Source organism: Podarcis tiliguerta (genome assembly GCF_965153285.1).
Source record: "Podarcis tiliguerta genome assembly, chromosome: 9".
In the NCBI taxonomy this organism is placed as follows: Eukaryota; Metazoa; Chordata; class Lepidosauria; order Squamata; family Lacertidae; genus Podarcis; species Podarcis tiliguerta.
Window position 1 is genome coordinate 43,945,044 of NC_139542.1, and position 27,749 is coordinate 43,972,792.

The 27,749-nt window shown below is 42.1% G+C and overlaps 2 protein-coding genes across 11 annotated transcripts in view; one reads left to right on the forward strand and one right to left on the reverse strand.

Moving 5' to 3' along the window:
- PALLD (palladin, cytoskeletal associated protein) overlaps window positions 1-27,749 on the forward strand; it is a 219,867-nt gene that overhangs the window by 113,496 nt on the left and 78,622 nt on the right. The window lies entirely within an intron of this gene.
- Window positions 975-26,845, reverse strand: LOC310685393 (uncharacterized protein). 3 transcript variants are annotated; one of them, XR_014515188.1, is made up of 4 exons: window positions 26,768-26,845; window positions 10,149-10,308; window positions 1,768-1,919; window positions 975-1,114 (listed from the first exon to the last, which is right to left on the reverse strand). XR_014515188.1 is itself a non-coding variant. In XM_083457689.1 (4 exons), the coding sequence occupies exons 2-4, from the start codon at window positions 10,223-10,225 to the stop codon at window positions 1,164-1,166; spliced, it is 327 nt and encodes a 108-aa protein (XP_083313815.1). In that variant the 5' UTR covers window positions 10,226-10,308; window positions 26,768-26,845; the 3' UTR covers window positions 1,105-1,163. The 3 variants fall into 3 exon arrangements, 2 of the variants coding, with proteins under 2 accessions (XP_083313815.1, XP_083313816.1); XM_083457689.1 differs by having other exon boundaries at window positions 1,105-1,261; XM_083457690.1 differs by lacking the exon at window positions 26,768-26,845 and having other exon boundaries at window positions 1,105-1,261; window positions 10,149-10,361.

Consider the following 27,749-nt stretch of genomic DNA (forward strand, 5'->3'; position numbering starts at 1 on the left):
TATTTAGGAAGTGGGCTGCACAGCAAAATATTGCACAGTTTCCATTCAGGCAGATCTGTCACCCCTCTGTAACTGAGGGATTGCTTCTCTTTGTGCAGTTAGATTGTGCAGAGAGACCCCTTTTTTAGATTCATTCATCAGAGCCACTGGAACATGACACATCGGCTCTCTCTAAGTTTGCCCTCTTCCCTTCTGTCTACATGGCCCTGCTGCAGATTCCAGCCCTTCAGATAGCAAGGTGGAGGTTTCTTCCAGGCTCCTGCATTTTAGGAGGTTAGATATCTGTCTATCTATAGCGATATAAAGTCTAGTTTGTCAGGTTTGGGATGTTGATAGATTGGTGCTGGGCATAATGGTATTTTTGATCTGTGTTACTGTTCCTCTGTGTCCTAATTCTTTAATTTATCATTATTGTTGCTTGATAGAAATTCAGTTTGAGTCTTTGAGTTGTCAAGCCAGGACACAAATTAATAAATGAGCTGACAACTGGTAAGTGTCATAGGTCTTCTACCTACAGGACCTCACTGTGATTTGCTTGGACAGCATATTCAGTGCATGATGTCTTATGGACACACCAAAGCGATAAAAGCCGCTTCTTTGACCCAGCAAACCCGTATCTTTTGGATTCACACAACTGTCCATAACAGGAGCTTCTGCTTAGCGTTTACATGGTTTTCCCCGTACTGTTTAGGGGCAGCTGAAAGAAGTAGCCCTGTTTTAAAATGCATGCATTTCAGGCATAACAGACAGAAGAGCAGTGCTGTTCTGAAAATGTGTTTGGGAATGCAAGCTAAAATGCTATTAAGAACTGTTTAGCATTTTCGGAGACATCTGTGTTCCATCTTGTGGTGCTCTTTAATTAGCATCAGTCTTACTAAACTTTACAATTCCATTTGCAGAAAATAGTATCTTGAAGGAAATGACCTCTATTTAATAATTATATATTTAAAAAAACCAGTGGAAAGAGAGTTCTGTGGGCTTGATTTAATTTATGTTACACTATTTGATTTCATGTCTCTTTTATTGCTTCACTCCCATGATGGTTCATTTCAGCAAAGTCAGATCAAGCTCCAGATGGCATTTTCTTCTGAGCTTTGTGGCTGTTGATATATTTCTTGAATACCGAAAATGGAAGAAAGATTAACCAAAGATGTGACAACAATCTAGGAAAGAAAAGCTCTCTTGTTTATCTCACTGTCCCTTTTGGCTTCTAGACAAATGAGAGAGCCTAGTTCCTGCAATGATGCCATTCGGTTTTGCTCTTTAAGAAAAGAAAGGAAAAAGATCTGCGTTAAAAGATAACTGTCTTACAGTCTTAGTTTGCAAAATACTTAAAATAATTGCAGTGTGAGGTCGCTTCTTCATTTAAAAAAAAAAAAAAGATTGCCATGCTCGAAACAATACATGGATATTCCCAGAGGAAAAGAATCCTAATGAACAGAGCACATTCTCACCCTCCACGCCAGTGTGTAATGCAAGTGCCATTTAGTGTTGCATTTCAGTTTAGAGAGTGGCTTTATTTCATTGTGTCATCACAGAATAAAGACACCCTCCAGAGCTGAAATCCATTAGTGTACGACATCTGGCTGCAAAAAAAGAAATCTCGTTGAGCACACACTGCAAAGCAGAAACAGCAACTGGAATGAAAATGATAGTTCACACATACTGGTGGCCCAGTATCTTGGGAGTGCAGGAGTTAATTGCCAGTTTTGCAGCTGGGGAGGCAGCATTGACTTGAGCCACTCTTGTGGATACTGATAGACTTACCTCCCACGTGGAGATGTAAGTTCATGTGTCCCCTTCGCATGAGGGACCTAGTGGTGTCTTCATCCTCTTCAGGGGGGCTGCAGTGCCCAAATGTGGAGGGAGTGACGTTCCACTTTTCTTCAGGTGGCTCATAATTGTACTGTTTGTGCTTCCTGGAATAGTTGCGGGAGAAAAGCACACACAAAACTGAACCAAGATTTAAGCAGAAACCAACAAATTTATGAAGGGTATCTTACAAGTTTCAATTCCAATCCCAATTCCAGAGATACCTTGCATTAGCTTTTGGAGGCACACTGTATTTTTTGCTCTATAAGAAGCACTTTTTCCCCTCGAAAAATTAAGGGGAAATGTGTTTGCGTCTTATGGAGCGAATGCAGGCTCCTTGGCTTCAGCAATGGCAACGCGAAGTCTCCAAAAGCGCAGAGGCAGTGCTCCCTCCACACTCCAGAGGCTTCGCGTTGCTTTCGCTGAAGCCTGGAGAGTGAGAGGGGTTGGTGCACACCAACCCCTCTCGCTCTCCAGGCTTCAGGGATAGCCGCCTGAAGCCTCTGGAGCGCAGTGGGAAGTCCTGCTGTACTCCGGAGGCTTCGGGTTCCTTTTGCTGAAGCCAGGAGAGCCAGAGGGATCGGTGCGCACCAATCCCTCTTTCTTTCCTGGCTTCGCTTCGTTGGAGAAGCGCTGCACAGCTTTCCCTCTCTGCGCAGTGCCCCTTCAGCGAAGCGGGAGGAGAAATGGAAGGGGCTCCGTTTCTCCTGCCGCTTTGCTGAAGGGGCGCTGAGCAGAGAGGGGGAGATTTTTTTTTTCTTGTTCTCCCCCTCTAAAACAAGGTGCGTCCTATGGAGCGAAAAATACGGTATTTAGGTAAAGGTAAAGGACCCCTGGACAGTTAAGTCCAGTTAAAGGCGTCTATGGGGTGCAGTGCTCATCTCGCTTTCAGGCTGAGGGAGCTGGGCGTTTGTCCACAGACAGCTTTCCGGGTCATGTGGCCAGCATGACTAAACCGCTTCTGGCACAACAGAACACCGTGACAAGTGTCAGAGTGCACGGAAACGCTGTTTACCTTCCCGACGCAGCATAACCTATTTATCTACTTGCGCTGGCATGCTTTCAAACTGCTAGGTTGGCAGAAGCTGGGACAGAGCATATTTATATCTGAGTAGGGGACACTTCCAGATAAGAACGATAATAGAATTGTGGTATTCTTATTACTATTATCTATTGTGGGGGACATCCATTGTAAGCTACTTATAATAGTTGGCTGGTTGGTTTGCTTTTAAAATAAATAACAACAACAAGAAGTATGGTTTAGCGTATTTATATTCATTGAGTATAAATGAGATTACGAAACAAATCTCAGTCTGCTTTTCTCCTTGAACTTTTAAGATAGCTTTGATCATTTATCTTCACATGATTGGGATGGTGGGATTCAATATATCCTTGATGGGATTGCATTCCCCCTGAAGGATTGAATGTGCAGCTTGTGGGTGCTTCTGGAGTCAAGGCTGTCTAGGTGGTAACACAGTTGCCTAGGGACTTTTTTTTACCAGCTTAGCATTGCAGCTGGCACGCCAGTTTATATGTTTATAAACATTAAAAAATCGTAATAAAATGGCAGATGACAAGACAGTGGGGCTTGCAACTAAAGGCAATTCTAGAAGATCTGCTATTGTAAAAGAAAAGTCATTAAAAGGCTCGAGAGAACAGGATGGACTTGGCCTGGTGCCTAAAGTAGAGAAAAGGGTGGCAGTAAGCAAATATAACCTGGGGGGGGGGGGGGAGTTGCATAGTTTAGATTCTGCCATATAAAAATCCTCTCTCTCATAGCCAAGTTTCAAAAGTAAGAGTGCTTACAGAATGCCTCTAAAGAAGGCTTTAGTGGGCAATTTCATGAACACGAACAGTTTGCTTTCCTTACTACTGAATAATCATTGACTGCCAGCCACAGACTGTGTGTTTTGGAGAAAGCTTGCCTGGGTTGAAGGCGGTGGCTTCCAGGTATCCTTTGACAATATTGTTGGGTGGTTTGTTTGTTTTTGCAAATGAAGTGCAGCCTGGATTTCACTTTAGGAACCCTGGATATAAATTTATAATCGAAGGTCTAAAAGTCCATTTGGATTATTATTGGTCTGTTCCTTCAACCAGACAAAGGCATTTCATTTCTCCTCTTGCTGCTCTTGGGAGAACCGTGTTTTGAACAGGGACAAAACTTCTTTTACTGCTCTTGTTTATGCTTATTATGTCTGCTTGAATTTGGCAAAGAGGTGAAACAAGAATACTGGCCAACAACTTGGTGTGCTTGGCAAAGATTAATGGCAGAAATTGCTGTGGTGGTTTCTGCCTATTTCAAGGACTAACTTTTTAAACCCTTGTGCCTTCTATTATGCTTCTATCCACAATCATTTTCGCAATGAAAACATCATTGTCTCCTTGCTTTCCTTGTTATGCAGAAAGAGGAGAACAATATAGAAAATAATTAACATTCCTTTCCTAAACATTCTTGGCAGCATATTTCTTCAGGCATGGAGAGCACAGCCTTGCCAGTAAGAAAACGAAGGGACATGGAGCATAATGCTTCAGCTTGTTTTGACTATTTTGGAGAACAAGCGTCAAGTGAGAAAGGGGCAGAGAGGCCTGACCCTCTAACCTCCTGCAGCGCTCTCCTTATCAGCTCTTTGTAGAAGACCACCAGGGTGCATGAGTGACTAAATTAAAGGTGGCAGGGTGTGTGTGTGGATTTTGCTAAGGCTCCCCTTGCTGTTCTTGCAAACTTGAGTGTTGCAGATTCACCTTTGCAGAAATTTACACCTGGCCAGAAAATGGGAAGTGCCTGCATGCCGTCTAAAGGGTCATGGCTGAGGTATTTCAGAATGAAGGAAATACTTATAGCTGTGATGGGGAACCTGTGGCCCTCCAGATGTTGTTGGACTCCCAGATCTCATCATCCCTGACTAATGGTGATGCTGATTGGGGCTAATGGGAGTTGTTTAGCAGTATCTGGAAAACCATAGGTTCCTCATCACTGAAACAGATTTATATCCAATCCTTCTAATATATGTGCACTAGGAGAGGTGATTAACAACAAGGTCACATTGCAATGTCATAAAATAAAATGAAACTACAACAAAGGTAGAGACCAGGGGTACACGTACCTGGCAAGCAGAATAAAAATATATTTATGAACTAGCTGAAGCTAATTAGAGGGACCTCATGGAGCAAGGTACATCACACAATTTTGGTGCAACCACTGAGAAGACACCATCCCTTACTGCCATCAACTGTGTCTCCACACTGTGTGCCAGGGAGGTGGCGTGTCCTGGCCAGCTTCCCTTGGCACCTCGAACCATAAGGGTTGTAAACATTGCCTCTTAATAGCTTATGCAAAATTATTTTCATCTACTTGTGGTCTGTTTAGTCCTTGTTCTCCTCTTCTTTTCTCTGTGGCAGTGGTGGGGAACCTCAAGCCCATGGGCCAAATTAGGCCATTTGGTCAGTAAGACCAGTTAGGTCAGTAAGACCATTTTTGGCTGTCCGCACCAACCTGTCACTTATCTGATACCGTATGACATCAGACATAGGACAGATGAAGCTGCTGCTGTAAACGAATATGAGAGAATGTTAGAATACACTCCTGATTGTTACTTTGCAGCTTGCATTAGGTGTTGCTTAAATTTGATGCCAAATGCAAGCCCTGTTGCTTTTGGAGTTGGAATGGATCTACGTAGGTGATGGTCTGTGGACCTGCTTGCCTGTCAGATGTGGACCACAGGAGGCGTGGCACTTTTTGATCTGGTCTCCCAGATGGAAATGGTTCCCACCCCTGCCTACAGGTTCTCGCTTGATAAACAAGCAGAGGACTGTGACTGGCAGGCAGCCTAGAAATCCTCATTCTACAAAAGAAGTAAAAATAGATGCATAGCTGCCAACTCCTGATCACCTTAAGGGTAAGATATTTTGGTTGCTGTTGTTCCTTGCTGGTGGAACTTGCAGCAAGATTACATCTTCAGGGTTAAACAGAAAGTACAGCAGAAAAGGAAGATCAACCTAGCCCAGACTGGATATAAATGCCCAATTATAGCTCACCAACTTTGTTCTGGCCTTAAAGAACTGATCTCCCTCCTGCTTTGTACATCTTTGTAGAACTTACAGTGTTGCCTTTTCTTTTTAAGTGATGTGAACTCCTTTGGGAGACGATGATTTTCTGGAAAGTTGGATAAAAATATAGTTAGTATGTAAGTAAACAAAGGAATGTCTGGGCCTTAAATAAGCTCTATTTCCACGTTCAGATGCTTTATGTTAAATCGACTCATAATCCTGTGATCTAGGAATGCAGAGAAATGAATGTTAATTTCTTATTCCTCGTGCCGGATTGTATTGTGACATTGCACAAATACTTTCTGTTTAAAGTGTAGAGAATTGTCAAACTGTCATAGCTTTTGTTCTTTTCATTTAAAACGTTTCGGATCCATCGTGAATGGCGTGACTTCATCAACCACACAGCTAAAGGATAGGGAGGGCATGAAGGAAAGTATGGAAAGAAATGAAGGGATACAGCCTTGCCTCCTTTGATGTGGCAGGAACCCTTTTTTCATATTAGGTTTCCTTTGCCAGCTCTCAGCAGGAGAATGTATGCATGTCAAATCCTTTTCCAAACAAGCTTCATTGATTCCTGCCAGAGAACCTTTTCTGTTGGGGGAGCCAAAGTTAACCCCTTTTTATTTTGCTGCATAGCAACTTTATATAAACAGTGTAATATTGTGACTGAGTACAAATGCAAGACTTGCTGAAAATACTAAGTGCACAAGTTTGCTGTGGGTGTTGGGCATGCGATCTTTTAATTCTAAGTACATTGCTCCAGTGAGTTCAAGATAGTAGTACTTGTTTGGCATCTGTCACTACATTTTCAAAGATTTGAAACCTTTTCTTTTACACATAAAGCCTGCAGTTTCCCCCTTATAAATCCTCCTTCCTGGCGTCCATACATGCACATGCTAATAACAATATTTAAAGTTCTATTTATTGCACTCATAACTAGGGGCTGTGCAGAATTTTTTTAAGGGCACAGGCCTCTTTGATGATTTGCAATATAATGGGTGTCTGTAAGGCACTGGGTTGGAGCCATAGCTATATGAATAGAGTTATGCTTACAGGATGTGGTGACCCTGTTTGCATGGCAGTAAAGGTGGCGCAGGGACGCGGGTGGCGCTGTGGGTTAAACCACAGAGCCAGAAGGTCGGCGGTTCGAATCCCCGCGATGGAGTGAGCTCCCATTGCTCGGTCCCTGCTCCTGCCAACCTAGCAGTTCGAAAGCACGTCAAACTGCAAGTAGATAAATAGGTACCGTTCCGGCAGGAAGGTAAACGGCGTTTCCGTGCACTGCTCTTGTTTGCCAGAAGCAGCCTAGTCATGCTGGCCACATGACCCGGAAGCTGTATGCTGGCTCCCTTGGCCAATAAAGCGAGATGAGCGCCGCAACCCCAGGGTCGGCCACGACTGGACCTAATGGTCAGGGGTCCCTTTACCTTTACCTTAAACCATAGTTAGCAGTTTACTGTGCTGGGCTGTCCTGCTTCTCCCCACTTAAGCTGAGGAGACGCAAATCATGATCCCAGGCTTAACATCACATCTGAATCAAATACCATGGCTTGTTTTGCTCCTAACAAACCTTGGCTACAAATCATGGTTTGTTAGTAGTGAAACAAACCACAATCCCTCATTTAGACATGGTTTGTTTTCCCCCAGCAGGAAGACCATGACAGACCAACGCAGAAACAATTTACTTGTGTATAGTAAACCATGGTTTGTTTACCATGATGTGCAAATGGGGACTAGGTATATATATATATGGCAGTGTTTGCAATAAAAATGGTCCTTATTTTCTTTTAACTAAAAATGCAAAAGCGTTTTCATTCTTGCTTTGATTCTCCCAAATTCCTTGGCAAGGAAGGGATGCATTTTTATAAGCTCCTTTGAAAGAGATATGGAAGTAGAAAGAGCTAGAGAACATAAAGAAGTTTTCAAAAGAACAGCCTTGAACCTGACACAGTTAATTAGTGTGGCCTACAAATGTTCAGAAAAGATTCTTTTAGCATGCTAATAGAAGTAGAAGCCAGATATTTATTCCTTTGCAACCTTTGACAACATGACACAAAACAGTTGTGTGGGGGGAAATAGTATTAAAAAGATATATTCTTTGATCATTTCTCTTATCTGTGCTTGAACATTCTTTTAGATTAGATGTGGGCACAATGCAGGCCCTCAGAAAACTTGTTGGATGTTAGGTGCTCATTTTTAACATGTTTTATACTTGCAGATAAAAGCACAAACATGTGACTACAGTGTGCCCTAACTACTTAAGAGCCAGTACGCAACTATAAAGCAGCTCTCCAGTATGTTTTTCTCTAAATCCTATGGTTTGTAAGAATTTTTCACAGTTCCCAGGTCCTGGTTTATATCTTTAATATTTGAATTATTAATATACATGATTCTTGCAACACAAGATTTAATGCAACCTCCAGTAAACCATGAAGCATTAACAAAGCAGTCACACACATCATCTTGCATGATCACTGCTTATGAAGAGGTATTAGCATATATGCTTATGAAGAGGTATTTGTCCAAAAGACTAAATCTGAGAATAGGGTGCCCAGTCTGATGCTTGCAGATGTGCACGATTTTATCATTACAGTAATAACTTAATGACAGTAGTAATCTTTACCCCTTTACAGACATTCTAAAACTCATTAATGGGGATTGATGTTGTCGTGACGGGCTGTACTCTGACCTCCAGGCATTGATAATCCCTTTATAAAGAGAGACTGCATTCAGACAATTATATCTCTGCTTAATATCCCATATTGCTGGCTCCTTTTGGCCATGCATACAGCCTCTTCACTCTTCTCTTTATGTAAGGCAGCAAACAAACTAGGAAGTCTTCCCTTTAGCTTATGTAATGAAACAGATGTTAACAAGGTGTGCTACGCCATTACTTGTTTCATTAGCTGCATGTTTTAGAAAGGTGTTGGATTGTTACCTCCTGCGTTTATTTATTATTTTCAATAAAAACAAGCTAAGTGGTACCCTAGTGTATTTCAGTGTGGCTTTACACAATACCTCAGATCTGACTCGGATAATTAGAAATTATTGTCATAAAGAAAAGAGGTTGAACGGGGTGAAGGGATGGCTGGGCCATTCTCATCTCAACCATCTCTTCACCCCATTCAGCCTGTTGACAATAATTTCTAATTATTTCTGTCAGCTAACAGTGAGACTTTCCTCATGCAATGCAGACATACATTTGTGCCCATATTCTTAGGGAAAACAGAATGGCACTATAAATTCAGTTTCACCCTGGATGAGCTATTTATGTTGATTATTTTGTGTCTCCTAGAGTAGTAAAATGCCATTTGTTCAAAAATAGCTCCATATTTCACTTGGAGCACCTTTAATCTTAATTAGTATTAGGTGGGGGTTGTTGTTTTTTTACATCATATCTGTAAAGATGCTGCTTCTTTTCCTGTGCTTCACACACCCTTGACTTCAGATAAACACAGTTTAATAAACTGCATGCAAACGTTGTTCTTATAGTACTGCAAGAAGCTTAAGACTTGAAGGACCACATTGTGGTTTTCCAAATGGAACTAAATTACGCCAATGCTGAGTTTCCACTTGGGTTTCTCTCTCATGGCTCCATAGCCATTGCTTTCTTATGAAAGCATTTCAGAGCACAACTGCAGTGTGCTGTCTAAATACATAGCACATTCATTGCTTCCAATATGCCAGTTTTTTGGGGTTTTTTTATCCTTCACCATAAGGATAATTAAAACTGTTACTCTGACAATGACAGGTAAGAGGTTTCTTGATGCTAAGTTTCACTGGGTGTGGTGTGGCTTGTGTTGAGCTAAGTGGGCATTTTACCAACTGCCCTCCTATGCCTAGCACTGACTTTGTGACTTAACTATAAGATTCCAAGATACTCTTGCCTAAGAACACAACTGGCTTATTGGATCATCAGTTCAGGCCCTGCTTAGCATTATTTTGCAATGGTCCCACCAAGCAGTCGCCAATAGGTGGTCCTCCAAAAATTGGCCAGAGGTGTGCCAGCTTGTCTCAGTCTGCTGAAATACAGATTGAATACTGTACATTTCTGTGATGCTACTTACTACACTTAACATTGTGGTTTGCTATCGTGGCTGGAAACTCTTGTCAGGCTACCATAATGCCTCAGTAGTCGCCATGACTGAAAAAGCTTGGGATGGAATTTCTACTCTTTACCAGAATCAAGTGCCATTGAGTAAACAGAGTTCTGAAAATTGCAGTTGTTTACCAGCTAGACTAAAAATCTTCTAAAGTCTTAAGGGTTTTCATTAGCATACTGTAATTACCACGTGGTATAAACCATTGCTATTGAAGATAATGAAGCAGTCAGGTGCTGATGTTTTTGCAGCTGCTGGTTCAACATGGTTTTATTCTTCTTTGGGCTATGTCTGTGCTGTCGAGGATTTCATATTTGATGTTCAGTTTCAAAGCCTGGCGAAGCAGGAGCTAAAACCCAGACAATGAGAAAATGTTGTTAGCCAGTGGTATTACATGGTTTAATTTCCCAACTTTCATTTCTCAAATTTATAGTCCATGTATCTAGGCCATAGCACTCTGATAGTGGCTTACAGTTTTTAAAATCGAATTGAATTCTCTTTACTTGGTAAGTAGTAAATGCAGCTGCCAGCAAGAAGTTAAGAGGGGTTGCCAATCAATGTGATGCTTCCCTGTGTAGTTGATTGCATATCATGTGTCTGCATGTCTGGGGAGCCTGTATGACTTGGGGAGTTAATGTGAAAGTCTGTCGATTCTTTGTATCTTACTGTCTCTTGGAGGTCTGCAGAGCTGTTTTTTTTGGCTCATATCTGGGACATCATTGCATATGTGGGAATTTGCATGAAAGACTGGATGGATAGTTGGTCTATACTCAAGCTGTGATGAAATTCAAGGAGAAGAATCTATATTGTCTTTCCAGAAGATAAATATACCATTCCAGAAGATATATACTATTTAACATTCCTTGCACTGTAAAAATGTTTCATATAATTTGTATTCTTCATTATGGGCCAGAGAAAGCTTGCAGGGAAAAGGCAGAGGCAACTTAGTTTCCAAAGTGTCACATAGCCCTTCAAAAGTGTGATACAGTAGTACCTCGGGTTAAGTACTTAATTCATTCTGGAGGTCCATTCTTAACCTGAAACTGTTCTTAACCTGAAGCACCACTTTAGCTAATGGGGCCTCCTGCTGCTGCCGCGCCGCCGGAGCACGATTTCTGTTCTTATCCTGAAGCAAAGTTCTTAACCTGAGGTAATATTTCTGGGTTAGCTGAGTCTGTAACCTGAAGCGTCTGTAACCTGAAGCGTCTGTAACCCAAGGTACCACTGTGCTTATTTCTTTACAAAGCTGAATTCCTGGCTGCCTAGGAAAGTTTCTGCATGAGATTTATTCCTGGGTAAAGCAACACATTGCACTGCTTTGGACATAATGCTAAGCTGTGATTTAATTTTACAGTGGTACCCCGGGTTACAAACGCTTCAGGTTATAAACTCCGCCAACCCGGAAGTAGTACCTCAGGTTAAGAACTTTACTTCAGGATAAGAACAGGAGGCCCCATTAGCTAAAGTGGTACCTCAGGTTAAGAACAGATTCAGGTTAAGAACGGACCTCCGGAATGAATTAAGTTCTTAACCAGAGGTACCACTGTACAACAACTGGTCACACTAAGCTTCAGGCTTGTCTGTGCCCTCCTCTTCCAGCATGGATTTGAGGAGTTCAGAAGCTTTCAATTCCATTTAAATCAGTGGCAGATTGCTGTATCATTAAAACCCAGACCAAACTGTGGTTAATCTTAACTATGGTTGGCAGAAACAAACCAGTCTCAAAACTAGTTGATGAAGCTGGGTTATCTTCACTATTGAACACAGTTTAGGGTTACTGTTGACACACTAAACTACAGAAGCAGAAGCTTCCAATCACCTTCTCTTAACTTCACTGGAGAGGTGAAGGAAGAGCATGTAAACCTGTGGCTCATTTAAGCTCATTCATCTAAAGCTATGGTTAAGAGTTACTTTCAAATGCAGTCCACTTCAGTAGCTGAAACTGAAAGAGGGAGTGGGCTCTGGTCACCTGGGACCATGTGGTCTTTGGTTCTGGCTTCTTGATATGCAGTTAAAGAAACCCAGTTCTCCCTTCAAATTTCTGGCACTGCTGGTCTAGGCACCAGAGTGCACTAGAATGGCTGTAACATGCCAGCTTTGAATTGAATTGTACAAACCATACAAAATAAACTCTCCTCCCCAGGGTATACATGCTTGTTTGCTCATGTATCTGCTTAGAAACGGAACAAAATAGCACAACCTTTCCATTTTAGCAGCAGGGACTTTTTTGTTGTTATTAAAAGGGGGAGGGGAAGTAGCCAAAGGAAGTTCACAGCCGCTTTTTTCATCTATCTGTGTAAACTATTCGTTCATCTCTTCGATAAAATTCCAGACTTCTGTTTACTGATGATCTGATATAATTGACTGACTCAGATTTTAAGTCTCTGATGGGAAGTCGTAAAGGGAAGCAGGGCTTTGCTGTGTAATGTCCTGCTAATCCATCCTTGCCCTGCCTTTAGAGATTGCTCCATGGGTGGCCATGAACGCATCTCACAAATCAGAAAAGCTAACAAAAAGGCCCTTAAGGACAAAAGATAAAAGTCTTCTGCTTTTGCTGTGAGGTAGAGAAAGATATAAATGGCAGTGGTTTTTTTTTTTAAAAAAATCAATTTGGACACCATCAGGTGCCTTGTGGACACCAAAATATAAATAAGGTGTATATGCATGCACCCCTTTTAGCCCCATTTTTTCTCTGCATGCAAGCGCGCGCACACACACACACCTGTCAATTCAAGAAAGCCAGGTGTCAGCAGCAAGAAAATCACACTGTGGAAGTTGAACTTAACACTTTATTAGCAAAAGCACGATCTGCACAGGAGTGTCAGACCTAATGAGCACAGCAACTCATCTTGCCTCAATGAAGCAGTTACTGAGACTGTGGACTCCCTGCCTTCCTACAGCTGCCTAAGTCCCCTACACTCCACAATTTTTTTCCATGCAATCAGAGACTACATCTGCACCGCTTTCATGCCACTTCTAGTTCTGGGAAACCAGTACTAGAAGCAGTGTTCAAAACTCCCATTTTTCTAGGCACATTTTGCAACAGGGAATTTCATTGGCGCGAACAGTTTCTGCAGATTAAAACTGCAGAGTGGAAGGAAAGGAGGGCCCTTTTCTGCCTCCCCACTTCTAGCTACTCTCTGAAGACTGGGGAAGAGACCCTCTTAAGAATATTAGGGGGGTGGGCAGGGGAAGGACTAGACCATGTGAAAAATGAACATAATGTTTTAGCTGCTGTTTACTCATTTTCAGCTTTGTATTCTTGTCACCCAAAAAGCGCACCTAGACATTCCATTGTTGTGCCCATAACCTAGGATTAAGGTGCCATTTAGCTCTTAGTTTTCATATCTCAGTTTCTAACATGGAGGGGGCGGGGAGCTTGTCTCAGCAGGAGGGGGAGACACCCATGACTCTTCCCCAGCCTAAGTCCTCTCTGCCTCTTGGCCTTCCTCCTCCCACCCTCCTACTTCAGCTTCTGCTTTTGATTTAGGACTTCCCTCTGCCATGGACTCGACCAGCTCACTAACCCCTGCTACCTCCTCAGTTTCCGACACCTCTTCCCAGTCTTCTCCCTCTGACAACTTATTGTTGTCCCACCACCACTCCCTGGGCTCTCAGCCTTCTTCACTTGGTGGTTCCCCAGCTGATCCCTCCCATCATTCATCTGTGTCCAACCAGCCCTTGACACCAGGTATCTGAAGTATAGGTCCACACAAGCACCCTTGAGTCTTTTGCAGTAGAAGTAGAAACCCTTTTTTCAACTCAAGGACCGCATTCCCTTCTTTGCTATCTTCTGGGGGAGCACATGACAGCGGGTAGGCCAAAGGCAAAAGTACAAAGCAAGGAATGTGAGTTTTACCTTTATACAGTAAGCTAGTTTTTGTACTCACACCATTTTCTATCCTCCAGCCAAGCAAGAAGCAAGTGTTTAAGAACCCATTCCTGCCAGACAAATGGCACTCAAGGCGAATATGTGGCCTAGGGAGTGAGGGTGGTATGGGGAGTGTCCTACAGGCCAGATACTGCATTTCGCCCCCAGACCTGGGGTCCACCACCCCTGTTTTATAAAGCAATATAAGCCCCCTCAAACTTTTTGTGGAGTTTTCTTTGTCTTTGTATCCCCTCCATCCCCAAAAATACATTCAGCACAGTATGTTAAAGTAATTTTTTATTATCCGAGTCCTGAGGCCTTCTGAAGTGACGTAGGATGGTAACCACAGATGGGGCCTTTTTCAGGTGGGGAAATCTCCTCCCAAGGTGCTTTGTCTGGTACCACCACTGGTTTCTTTTCCACACACAATGAAAACATTTTTATTAGTCCAGACCTTTTAGCTGTGCATGTGTGTGATTATACATGTTTTGTGATTGTTTTTATTGAGTGTTGTTCTATAGTTTTCATTTTGTAGGCAACACTTAGTGTTTCTTGGGCACTAAACAGTTTAGGCAAGTAAATAGCAAACTCTTAAAACAACAACAACAACAGGCATTTGAGTGGAGTTGGGGCAGAGTTCAGACCAGTTCGTAGAGTGAAGTCAAGAGAGTAGCTCTTTTGGGGGTGCAGGGAACTAGCCCAGAACTGCCAAGTTTGATAACTTGTGAGTTATCATAAGTTGTGAGTGTCGTTTTTAATTTTCCGCTTTCTGGTTGTTTATTTAGCAAATATGGCTGTGTTTACACCATAATTTAAAAAACATTATTTCTCCCAAATAATATTGGGAACTGTCGTCCCCCCCACCCAGAGCTACAATTTCCAGAATCCTTAACAAACCATAGTTGCCAGGTTTCTATGTTTAAAAAAATCATAGTGTGCAGTGCAGCCTGGCTCTGAAGAAGAAAAACAGCCCTCTGCCTGCCCCTGCCTTGTTTGGCAACCCTAGGTTCATGAAAACACACCTTGTCTTGTCTGTTCTGAAGCTAATATTGCCAATTAAATTCACACTGAATGTCCTTTAGTTTCAGTATTTTGAGACAGAATAGTCTCTAAGTTTATAAAAACTATTTATGCAGTGTGTCTTCTCTTTAGTCAACTTCCTCCACCCACTGCTTAAAATCCTGTTGCCTATGTGTTATATATCCCTTTTCAGTCAAGGCCAAGTGAGAGAACGGAGGGAGCCTTCTGCCTCACACTCATAACAGCATGATTTTACAGTATGACATAGTGTGAAGGTTGTAAAATGAACACAGTAGTCTTTCAGAACAGATTTTCCAGGCCAGAATAGGCCCTGCAGAGCTGTAAACAATGGTGCATTATAAAATCTGCTCATAGGGCAGTAGTGTGTTTGTGTGGTGTTGTCTTTTCTCTCTGTCTGTCTTTCTTTCTGTCTCTGTCTGTGTGTCTCTCTCTTTCTCTCTCGCCATGTCTAGGAAGAAGCTTCATTTCAGTTTGGCAAAAATGTTAATTGCACATATTTTTCTTATGTGAGGGCTTGTCTTTTTTTTCTTTTTTCTTTTTTTTTTAATGGATTCCATTTGTCATGTTATTTCTATTTTGAAAGGTTACAATTGTCAATGTAATATGCAATTACTAAGGCCTACGAATTAATGTAAAGGGCTGCATGCTGTATTTTAACAAGGATTGTAGCTTGCCTCTAAATTTGAAACATGTGTTTCATGTTATGGCAAAATCATTGGGGCACACAGTCTGCTTAGTTTTATTGGCATAGAAAACTTTAAGTAAAATATACAGTTGTCAGTGATCCTTTACCAGAATTCATCTCGGCAATTAAATAAGTAGTTTTGTTGGACTATTCTGGAACAAGCAGCATATATATATTTCTCTGCCTGAACTTAAAATTGATATGAAATCGGCTTGTGCATGAGGGATGTTGAATTGTTGTGAAGCTGCAACGTAAGAAACATAGAAATCATTAATGTTTATAAGGGATTGAGTGTATATTCTACACCCTTTCCCTGAAAACAAGCTGTAGGTAACAGTTTGTGTTTACCATTGAAGCAGAACTTTTAGCCCATTATATCAAATATGTGCCTGCCTATTTCACAATAGTCTTTTCTTTACTTCTGTATTTGAAAAACAAATATGTAATAAGGGGTGGGTGGGAAGTATGTTTTAAATACTAATGAAGACAAGAAGGAAGAAAATATTTTCAAAGTATCAGTGAAATATGAATACATGAAAAGTGGCATAAAGACTTTGAGGAGGAAATGTCAGATGAAGTCTGGACTTTCTTATTTGGAAAGTGCCCAACATAATTATTATTATTTTTAAAGAAACAGCTAACTATGAGATGGCAATGCAATGACATTGAATCACTTAGGAAGAAAGTAAGATTGGTTCAAGAAAAGATGACAGATTGGCAGCAAAAATGTGCACTCGGGTTCAAGCAGCTTCCACAGGATGGACACAGATGTGTCATCCATTTTAATCTGTCATGGCTGCTCTACTGTTTGCATAGAACCGACCATAAGTGCTGGATGTGATGCATGTGTAGGCCTAGCAGTGTCCAGATTAACAGTTGTTTGTTCTCTGAAGAAGTTAAAGGGGATTAAGAAACATATTTGGTGTGGAGATAATGAGCTTCTGGTATACGGTGATCAATAATAGGTAGATAGAGAGAAAGGCTTTAATAGACTTTGTTGCATTGTTAAATATAGCATTCCAATTATATACCAAGTACAGTCGTACCTCAGAAGTCAGACAGAATCCGTTCCAGAAGTCCATTTGACTTCCAAAATGTCCAGGAACCAAGGCGCAGCTTCCAGTTGGCTGCAGGAAGCTCCTGCAGCCAATCGGAAGCCGCGACAGCCATTCAGGTTCCAAAGAACGTTCGCAAACCAGAACAATCACTTCCAGGTTTGTGGTGTTCAGGAGCCAAAATGTTTGTTTTCCAAGGCATTCGACTTGTGAGGCATGACTGTACTGGTATTATGTATTCTTACAATGGCTAGGATACTGTATATAGGATACCTGGAAAGAAATTTCCAGGGGAAGGGCTGGAGCTCAGTGGTATAGCATCTGCTTTGCATTCAGACGGTCCTGTGTTCAATTCAGACATCTCCAGGTAAGACTAGAAGAGTACAGAGTCTGAATCCCTGAAGAGCTGCTGTCAGTCAGTGTAGACAATACTAAGCTAGATGGACCGAAGGCCCATTAGGTATAGGGTGGTTTCCCATGTACAAACACAGTTTGAGTACAATAGAGCTGATAAGGAAATTATGGGAACAATGTAGTCTTCATTTCTCAGACACTTCTTTTTAAACTAGGCAAAAGGACTTAAGTGATGGTTTAAATGTTAAAAGGTTTCTAGATGAAGCCAGAGTGAAATATATTGTTCAGTTACTCAGCACCATTGATGAAACTTTGTGGTACCCTAGAAGTAAATGTCATAGAGGTCACTTGCCTGAAGTGTAGCTCAGTTATCAGTGAGTGATGGCATCGTGAAACAATGAGAATCATGTGATGTGTGCATGTTGCTGTGTCATCCTCCCCCAATAGTCAGAAGTGTACATGGCTATCCCCTTCCTTGTGCAATATTGGACATCACTTCATGGGTTCAATTTCATTTCACTGAAATGTTGCAAGTTCCTCTTTCTACTTTAGTAATACTGAACTCTTGCTATTACTAATCTTCCTAAAGTGCTTACCGGAGTAAATCCTTTCCCTATCAATGAGGTCAAAGGAATACTATCTTATTTTTGCTTTCGTTTACTTTCCAAACCACCAGTTTGTTTACTGTTCATAGGCTTGCCTTTGCCAAGGGTTTTTGTAGTTGTGCGTGCGTGTTCATTTTTTAATTATTATTCAGGTATCATATATATCTTTAGGCTGCAATCCTATATGCACTTACCTGGGAGGAAGCCTCCTTGAACATACTGGGGCTTGCTACTGTACTGCAAAAATGCTTTATTAATACACTGTAAATGATCTAACTAGGCTTAAAATATTTATAGACTGCCTTTTGCTTTTAAAAGATGCTCAAGTCTTATTGATACTGCAGCCTTAACTGCTGCAACCAACTTCCATGTATGCAGTGCTTTCTTTTCCTTTTCCTTTTCCTTTTCCTTTTCCTTTTCCTTTTCCTTTTCCTTTTCCTTTTCCTTTTCCTTTTCCTTTTCCTTTTCCTGTCCTATCCAGCTGCTGCTTCCCCCTGCCCCCAACACACATGCCCTCAAAATTGGTAAGGGTACCCTCCAGCACATATTGTAAGGGGAAGAGAGGAAATGGAAGTCCCTTACCACTGCTTCAGCACTGGATAACAACCCAAGATCAGCATTTCAACAAAATTTGAATAGTTGGAGATTAAGAAACAGCTGATGAAACAAACACAAAGTCTTTCAGTTTGGCATGTTAAAACCTAGACAAAAGAATAAAATTCTTAAGGTTAGGGGAGGACCATTGGTGATGTAGCCTAGGGATGGCAACAAAGAAGGCACTCACCTGTCCTCCCAACCAGACCCATCTCAGCTACCTGTTGGAGAGCCTGTCCAGCAGTTCTTGGTAAGTAGACAGATGATCTTGTAGGTATGCCATAAACCCAGTGGCAGAGGAAGGGGGGTGTGGTGGGTGCAGCCTGCCCCAAGTGTCATCCCTGAGGGTGGGTGACATCGCTGCCCTGTCCTCTGGGACTGTTGCCCCACCCCCGCAGGCAGCTAGCCCCACCCCCAGGTGCACAGCTTGTGCACCACTCTGGGTGCCGGAGCAGCTAGCTCTGCCTCTGCAGAAACCTAGGCCATTTAGAGCTTTAAAGGGTAATAAAGAGCTACCTGAAACTGGAATCCAATGCAGCTGTTTATAATAGTTTTGATAGCACATACGCGGGTGGCGCTGTGGGTTAAACCACAGAGCCTAGGACTTGCCGATCAGAAGGTCAGCGGTTCGAATCCCCGCAAAGGGGTGAGCTCCCGTTGCTCGGTCCCTGCTCCTGCCAACCTAGCAGTTCGAAAGCACGTCAAAGTGCAAGTAGATAAATAGGTACCTCTCCAGCGGGAAGGTAAACAGCGTTTCCGTGCACTGCTCTGGTTCGCCAGAAGCGGCTTAGTCATGCTGGCCACATGACCCAGAAGCTGTACGTTGGCTCCCTCGGCCAATAAAGCGAGATGAGCGCCGCAACCCCAGAATCGGCCACAACTGGACCTAATGGTCAGGGGTCCCTTTACCTTTACCTTAAAGTGGTTACAGTGTCTCTGACTCATTGGATAAATGCTACTAAACATCTGTACAATTAGAGAGAGATAAACTCAACTGAAATAAGAACCTCAAAATAATATACCTCTATGAGACTCTACCAGAATACATTTTAAATATATATTATGCTAGATGATAATAAAGTTGGGGTGGGGTGTCAAAAATACCAATAAGGCACATTAAATTCAATAGAGGGAAGTGACTCAGAACGGGTGGGGTCATTCTAAAGAGTAGAACTCCACTGACCTTTAATTTCTGCTGATGTTTCCATGGAAGTTCTTTAGGAGCCTGTGAACATACCACTAGGCCAGTAAATGGGCCTCAATCATGTAAAAGTGCTGTGCATGTGAAATGTCACCATCCCATATGGAGTTATGTATGAGTAAAGTGCAATATTCAAAAAGGGTCCCTGTATAACATGTCCAACCAAGCATAAGATCCACAAATCGATAAGCATACTTGTAATATACTTCAATTGACATAAAAATAGGGCAATGAACCATAATAAACTGAGGAACAGCCTGATCCATTTCAGCTATTAAGTCTTTTTCAAATATGTCCTAGTTAGTTAGTCCTAGATTCTTGGGGAAAGGTTCTCAAATTGGTCTTCTTTGGGAATGTGCAGCCAAATTATTCTCTTGTTCATCAGTAGCTGGTAAGAACTCTCTTAGCTGATCCAATTTCTTTTTGTTAAAAGGCTTTTATCTACAAACCATGTTAGCACATAGTGTATTCTCCATCCTTCACAATTGACATAAGAACTAAAAATCTTACCAGAAATGCAGACCGTCCTCTAATGACAAAAAATTGACCATTTTGTGATTCTTCCCAGGAACAGACTAGAATCTTCCATAGATCTTAATTTATTGCTGTGATTATCCTCCATTGTTTAACTAATCATTTGCAACTGAAAACAGATGTTATAAACAGGCAGCTCTTTAATGTTTTTAAACATATTTTTGTTGTTATTATTTACCTGCTCTTCATCCAATGCAGATTATGTATAATTAGAAACTTGCAGCACCAGTGCCTTTTTTTTCTTTTTAAAAAAGCGGTGCTGGGACTCACCATGAAGTTGTTATAGTAAGTGCCGCACTTTGAACATTTGGGGTGCCGGTACTGCCTACCCTTGAGTACCCCCAGAAGAAGAAGAAACAAGCACTGCAGCACAATCATAGACCAAAACAGCAGTGCACAAGAACGGGGTGAGTGGAATTAGATTAAGCACCACCTGACCCCCCCATCCCACTAAAAAGGGACAAAGAGGTATGTCTTCATTGTCTTCCTAAATGTCTGCACTGCAAACAATGTGGTTCAAATTGAATTAAAAACAAAAAACCCAGAAGGCTGACGTAATTTATAGGTGAAAAACATTATGAAATGCAGCTAAATTGTTGCAAATTATAATTGAAGGATATAATTTATTATTTATTGTGAGCATGAGGATACGTGAGAAGAGGATGTGTTGTTAACAAGTCTGAACTCTAATGATTTGGCAGGCTTTCAATGCAAGTAAATTAGTCTTAGCTTTCTTTTTACTGATCCAAAACATGGTTATAGTCCTTCTAGGTGTTTTGATACTTCCTGCTGCCTGTTCGCTAAGATCTTTTATCAGCTGTGTAAATTGTGCAAGTGAGGGGATTCCATCAAGGGCAGATAAATGTTTCACATGACTCCCCCCCCCCCCCCAAAAAAAAAAATCTGCTTCCATGATACAGCTGCAGCCCCTGGACAAGGTGAAACCCCTCTAGGGGAATGTCTGGAATGCAGGGTGTACTGCTCCTGTTTTCAATCATCTCTACCTGGCGTTACAAATTGCATCTAGGAACTGTATCTCCATCCTGCAGTTTGTTGGATTTCTGTTGTAATAGAGATGGTTGCTGCCTTTCTGGTGTTAAAGCTGTGGTTCAATAGGGTTGTTTGAACTAGAAGAAGGGCAGGGAAACACTGCAGCTATATGAAAAGTGTTATGGAATAGAAAGGAATCAATAAGCATCATTTACATTTCTCTGGGAAAAGAAATCCCAATTAGATGCTCTTTGATTTGACCACCAAGAATGCTTCTTGCATACAGAATCTATAGGAAAGCTAATGATGGGAGAAAATACTAAAATGAAGTTCATAATGCTGTCAGTTCTCTTATTGTATTAGCACCTCTCTCTAGCCTAGCACATCAGCAGATCAAATCCTGATATGCCCGTCTTGTCCTACCCTGTTCCCCAACCTGCTTGGTCATTACTCCTGTCACCTCTTTCTCTACCCAAGTTGTGGGAAGGGAGAATGTGCCACACATGAATAGCTGAGATGGTAAGGTGTTGTGTTACATCCACTGCAAGGTGAATTGGGACATTTTGGTTTCCTGCTACAGAAGGCGAAGGAGCCGATGTAGTACAGGGCAGGCAAGCAAAAGTGGAAACACAATAGCAATGTATCGGCATTCAATTTGCTGGTGGGCATATTACATATGACCAAGCCAGCCTTTTCTAACCTGGTGTGCCAGATGGGGCTGATGAGAGTTGATGTCCAAAATATCTGGAGCACACTAGGCAGGCAAAGCTGTCCTCCCATACTATGTCTTTATACATTATGATAAATGTCAGAAATTCTTTGAATGCTGGCTTTTCTCAGTGATCCTTCAAATTCTCAAGGCTAAGTGTTTTTGGCTGGTCCTGTACCCAGTGACATGAAGCTTCCCCAGGCCACATTCAGCCATTACGCATTAGGCGTGGATGTTTGAAAAACAAATGCTCAAACTCCACACAACCAGGGCTCCATCTCTGGAGATACATACGGGCTTCCCCTTGTGAAACAAACTGTGACATTTGCTAGTAGATGTCGAGGTGAACCATGTGGAGTTTTGTTTGTTTGTTCTTGACAATTGACTAATTTGTATCATTTATGGGCTAAAGGATGATGGCTCACTGGTAAATGCCAGGGGGGGGGGATCTTGTGGCATAACATTGGTTCTTTCACTATCCCGTTCCATTTCTCAGGTGATTTTCCACATTCACAGTACACACCCCAAAAGAGCAATACACCAATAAAGGATAGGGTATGCAGTGGTCGCAATCCAACATGGAATTATGCATATTATAAGTTATTGAATCAATGGATTTCCTCATGCTTCACAATGTGTTAGATCAGAGCCACTGCGTAGCAGATGGGCTGGAGTGCTTACTCATATATATTCCAGTGTCTGCAGGCAGATGTGTTCCGGAGTTGCCTCTATTTTGCATTATCTCTCCCTGAGATAATGCCTGTGCCTTTATTTTACCCCTTGGCGAGGTATTTGGAAATGTCTTTCTGAAAAGTGTGTTGATTTATGCACGTATGCAGTTTCGCACACAGATGTCTCTTCCGCCTTCCGTATCAGGATGGCAAAAGTTGTTGGATGCGTTTTGAATTGCAGCTGTTTAATAAGAAGCACAACCAGATCCATTGTGGCAATAAGCATTCTGTTAAACATCGCTTTTGTTTTTGTTTTTTAAGGAAACTCCTTTGGTCAGCTTTCTTCGACTTGCTTCAGAAGCTTAGCAGGACATAATGTTGCAGACAACATTTTTGAGTGGGCGAAGGAGGAACATTCAGCCCCAATACTTGGACACAACCACAGTTATGAAGTGTCAAATGACCATCAGAACCAGGACAGTGTGTGTCCTGCAACTAAGGTGGCCATGTGTCATACGCTGCAAAAAGGCAGTGCTGCTTGAAGGAGTCTTCTCTTTGAAGGATTGCCTGGTCCAGGTCTAGTTTTAAGCTAACCATAAGAAGGGAGAGCAGGAACCTTGGAAGTTGCCCAGCAACAGTGAGCAACTGGGCAGCAGACTAAGCAGGCATGCAGGTCACTTGGTTGCAATCTTAGCCACTATGGTGAGATTTACTCTTGCATAAAGTACAAATTATAGAATTTTTCCTACGTTTTTATCTATGTAAATAATCAAATCTATACAAATCTATATACTTTTTTTGGGGGGGGGGTGGTATCCTCTTTTTGTAAGCATCCATTCTACCTGGAACATTTCCTGTAATGTACAGTCGTACCTTCGTTTTGGAACAGCTTAGTTCCTGAACGTTTTGGCTCCCAAACGCTGCAAATCCAGAAGTGACTGCTCTGGTTTGTGAACTATTTTTGGAAGCTGAACGTCCTGACGTCTATGGCTTCTGATTGGCTGCAGTCAATCAGAAGCCGCACTTTGGTTTTCGAACGTCTTGGAAGTCGAACAGACTTCCAGAACAGATTTTGTTTGTCTTCCAAGGTACGATTGTATTTTCAGTACATATGGGAATCTCTAGGCAGACAAATCTTGAGGAATATGTGTCAGAATCAAATTCTTTATTGCCTCCCCTAAAACATAGGACTTGCTAAGCCTTGTCTTGTCTGTAGTCACATTCACAAAGACTTAAATATTCAGTAAAATGCCCGCATGACTATAAGCAAATGTGAAAAGCAGGGAGTATTAAACAAAGTTCAGCTTCCTCTGTCGTTTGAGTGTTGCATGTCTTAGGAAACATTTCTCTAGCAATTGTCTCATCTTAAATGATTAGTGCCATACCAGCTCCACACCCAGAAATATGTAGGAGGATTATACTTTGCCTAGACAAGTAGACCAGCCCTTAAATATCTAACTGTACAGTGGTACCTCGAGTTACAAATGCTTCAGGTTACAAACTCCGCTAACCTGGAAGAGTTACCTCAAGTTGACAACTTTGCCCCAGGATGAGAACAGAAATCGTGTGCCAGCGGTGCAGTGGCAGCAAGAGGCCCCATTAGCGAAAGCACGCCTCTAGTTAAGAACAGTTTCAGGTTAAGAACGGACCTCCGGAATGAATTAAGTTCATAACTTGAGGTACCACTGTTCTTTAAGATGGTTCCTTCACTTTAGTTCCACTGAGAAATATTTTTAAAGGCCTTACACTGTTTACGTTGGAAGCTCAACCCCCACCCCAATTCCTCTTTCTCTTATTTCAGTTTTATAATATATTGAAACTGCTGCACGGAAAAGGATCTGAAAGGTACAGGATAGGGGTATCTATTAAAGAGGAAGGCTGCTGTCCTAAATGCACTTTAACTCCAGTGGAACTTGGAGGAACTTGCTCCTTTGGTCTGTACTGTTAATATCTTGTAAAATAGCATGCATAAACTGCAACAAGAGATTAGAAGCAAAAGGTTTGTGGGAATGTGTTTAGGCTGCTTCCCCCAAACTCTGTCTCTCACACACATTTTTTGATCAGAGCAACAAAACTGTGTAACAAGAAAACGCATGCTTTGTGCTCACTTCAGTGTCTGCAGTGGAGCAAAACTTTCCAAACAGCTGAAAACTCCCTGTTGCCCCGGCTGATTTCCAAAAGGAAAGGGACTCCATAAATGGGCATAACTGCTGTGGGATTGGTTTGCGAGCTACAAAGGAGGCTGAGTCAGAGTGACCTGCTTGAAGCCAGACAGTATGTATGAAAGGGGGGGGGGGAGGACTGGAGGCCGTATGGATGGAGGGGAGGCAGGCAGCTTGCTTCCCCAGAATGTTTGAACAAGACAAAGAACAGTTCCAGCAACCAAATAAGGAAGTTGGAGCCCTGGTATTTCACAATACAAGCATGTTAAGGTTTTTGGAAAAGCTGGGAGAGAGGGAATAAGTTCTTGTGTAGCAAAGTGTAGGAAACCCATCCATCTTTATCCCTGTTAAATCCACTGTCAGCAACTTGACAAACTCAGAACAGGGCATCACTTTTGCACCACGTCTTAGTAGAGCTTTTCTTTGAAAAAAAACAATAATGGGCAACTCTTCCCTTGAAAACTGAAGGGCGGTGGTACATGCTCCCTCCTCAGAGATATCAGTTAGGTTGAAAATGTTTAATCAAATCAGTTGACAGCTTGCGGTTCTGTGATTTATTTATTTTTAGTCTATATTTAATATTGAAAATGCTTGTAGTATTCTGAAAACAGTGGCCCTCCTCTGCTTTGCAATAGGATAAGGGCTATGTCAACAACTGCCTGGGCCCATTTTCATTGTGCTTAGATGTTATAGCAAATATGAAAGATGGCAATGGGTAGTTACTTAAATAATAATAATTGCAGATTCCCAACATTGCAGTTCTAAAGACTATTCTCTCTGTGTGTGAGGGGAGGGAGAACTATACCATTTCCAAAAAGCCGTCTTATCCCTTTCCCTATGTAGGATGGAGTGGGAGTGGGACAGGAAGTAATTCAGCAACGTTTCCTGTGTTGAGGCTCTGCACAAATGCTGACCAGGTGCCCGGCTAATAGAAATGGCAAAGGAGAACCAGGGAGTGGGGGGAGGCTTGCCCCCTACATTTCTGGCAACTCTGCTCTAAAGTTGTGTGGCGGGAGTGTGATGTTGCTCAGCTGTTCTTTCTTTTGGTTGGTCGGCAGCCTGGCACACTATGCCCTGTAAGCTTTATAAGGCATTAAAAACCGAGCAACAGAAATGCAAAAAAAACCCCTTCCGTTGCTGTTTTTGAAAGGTGGTAAATACCGTAGCTGGGGACGCGGATGGCGCTGTGGGTAAAAGCCTCAGTGCCTAGGGCTTGCCGATCAAAAGGTCGGCGGTTCAAATCCCCGCAGCGGGGTGCGCTCCCGTTGTTCGGTCCCAGCGCCTGCCAACCTAGCAGTTCGAAAGCACTCCCGGGTGCAAGTAGATAAATAGGGACCGCTTACTAGCGGGAAGGTAAACGGTGTTTCCATGTGCGGCTCTGGCTTGCCAGAGCAGTGATGTCACGCTGGCCACGTGACCCGGAAGTGTCTCTGGACAGCGCTGGCCCCCGGCCTCTTGAGTGAGATGGGCGCACAACCCTAGAGTCTGTCAAGACTGGCCCATACGGGCAGGGGTACCTTTACCTTTACCTAAATACCGTAGCTATAAATCCAGAAAATATTACAGTTGAAAAGTGATTAGCATGCACATTAGCATGCACACTGCTGCTGGAATATGTTGCTAAATTCAAGAGGGAAAGGATAAGTCAGAAGAAAGTCGGCAGCTTCTGGTTTCTTTTGTGTCTCTTGCTTTCAACAACTGTGACTTAGGGTCCTTTGTTAAGGCTATACTGTACCTGGTTATGTATGGAAGTAATAAAGGAAAAGAAGAGAGATTTGTAGAGCCTGGTTTAGGGTTGGGCTATGTTATTCCTTTTTTACCTACTACCTATTATATATACTGGCAGGTGGGTCCCATCCCGAGTCTCTACTGATCTGCCATGGTGTCTCTGTGATTATTTGTTATGCATACTTTTAATTGCATTGTTAAAAGAATGTGCAATTATTTAAGCAACTTTTTTTTAAGGGAAATGGGTGCGGTTTGGAGGCAGTTGCAGAAAAAGTGTGTCACTCAGAACACCTGCATGAAGATCTTTTATTACTTTTAAATCGCTTCTCAAAGCCTATTATTTTCTGGGAAGTGTTTGGCTCAACCTCCTCCTTCCCATAGCTGTCAACGTTTCCCTTTTTTTAAGAGAAATTCCCTTATTCCGAACAGGATTCCTCGCAAGAAAAGGGAAACGTTGACAGCTATGCTCCTTCCCCACTTGCTGCAGCTTTGGATAAACAACTTGAGACAGTTTCATTTTCTTTCCCTGTTTTCCCCTACCTCCATTTCCCTCCTCTTGCTCTTTTGCTTCCTCAATATAGAAACTTTTAGGGCCTTTCCATACTTACCATTTATAGTGGAATAGTTGCTGTTTGTTTCTGTTGTTGTTGTTGGCATATTGCCACATGACATCAGAATCATTCAACCAGTACTCAGGAACAATAAAAAATGTACTTTCTCTTATACTGCAAAAAAAAAAAAAAAAAAATCTGACTCCTGTGAAAGATACAATATGGATCCTCAGTGTTTTAATTTGTGTGGCTTGTGTAGAAGCATCGTCCTGGTTTCTGTGTGCAGGGTGGGTGTGGTTTGTGAGACATCTGTTTTATGCCACTTCCCCTGACTGATCCCGGCTGTCAATTTGCAAGCACATTTCAGAGCAGAGATGTGGCAGACAGAGGTAATGGTACTGTGTCAAAGTACTGCCCATCCTAGTGATTGTTATCTACAGACAAAATGTCATCACAGTAACCGAGTTGGCCATAGCTCAGGCAAGCACACAGTTCCTCTTCTGATCTCCTATTCTCCAATGAAATACTAGGAATTAAATAACCCCCCCAAAAAAAAAAATCTATGAAAGAGCTGTCCTCATGCAGATACTCATAATTCACACGTTGTCTGCCTGGAGGAACACAAGGGTGCAATAGGAGTGTGACTGCAGCCTTGGAACTTGTCTCCATTCAGAAACCATCCACCATTCGTGTGGAAAGGAAAACCCCCACAGCCATTCTGTAATAATAGTGAGATGTGGGCTAAATTCACTCTTTAAAATGTTGGATGAAACACCAACTAAATGGTAAGTGAGGAAAGGCACATAGATTGCAACCCTCTCAACACAAGAATTTTTAAAGTGCCAGGCACACTGATGGTGATATAAAATTATAAATAATACTAATTAATAATGATAATAAAACCAGGCGTACATAAAATCTAGAGTAGGTAACTGGTACTTGATGGACCTACCATGAAAGCCCTAGCTTTTTAGGTAGTTCAGAATGTCAGCTTTCAGAAACTTTCTGTGCCCTTGTACTTAATATACGATGGCAAATA

Coding starts and splice junctions, on each gene's coding strand:
- LOC310685393 (XM_083457689.1), bottom strand. CDS start 10,225: ATGTTGAACCAGCAGCTGCAAAAACATCAGCACCTGACTGCTTCATTA. Junction 1,920..10,148: donor GCAATGGTTTATACCACGTG/GTAATTACAGTA, acceptor CAACTATTCCAG/GAAGCACAAACAGTACAATT. Junction 1,262..1,767: donor CTTACATCTCCACGTGGGAG/GTAAGTCTATCA, acceptor CTTTTCTTAAAG/AGCAAAACCGAATGGCATCA.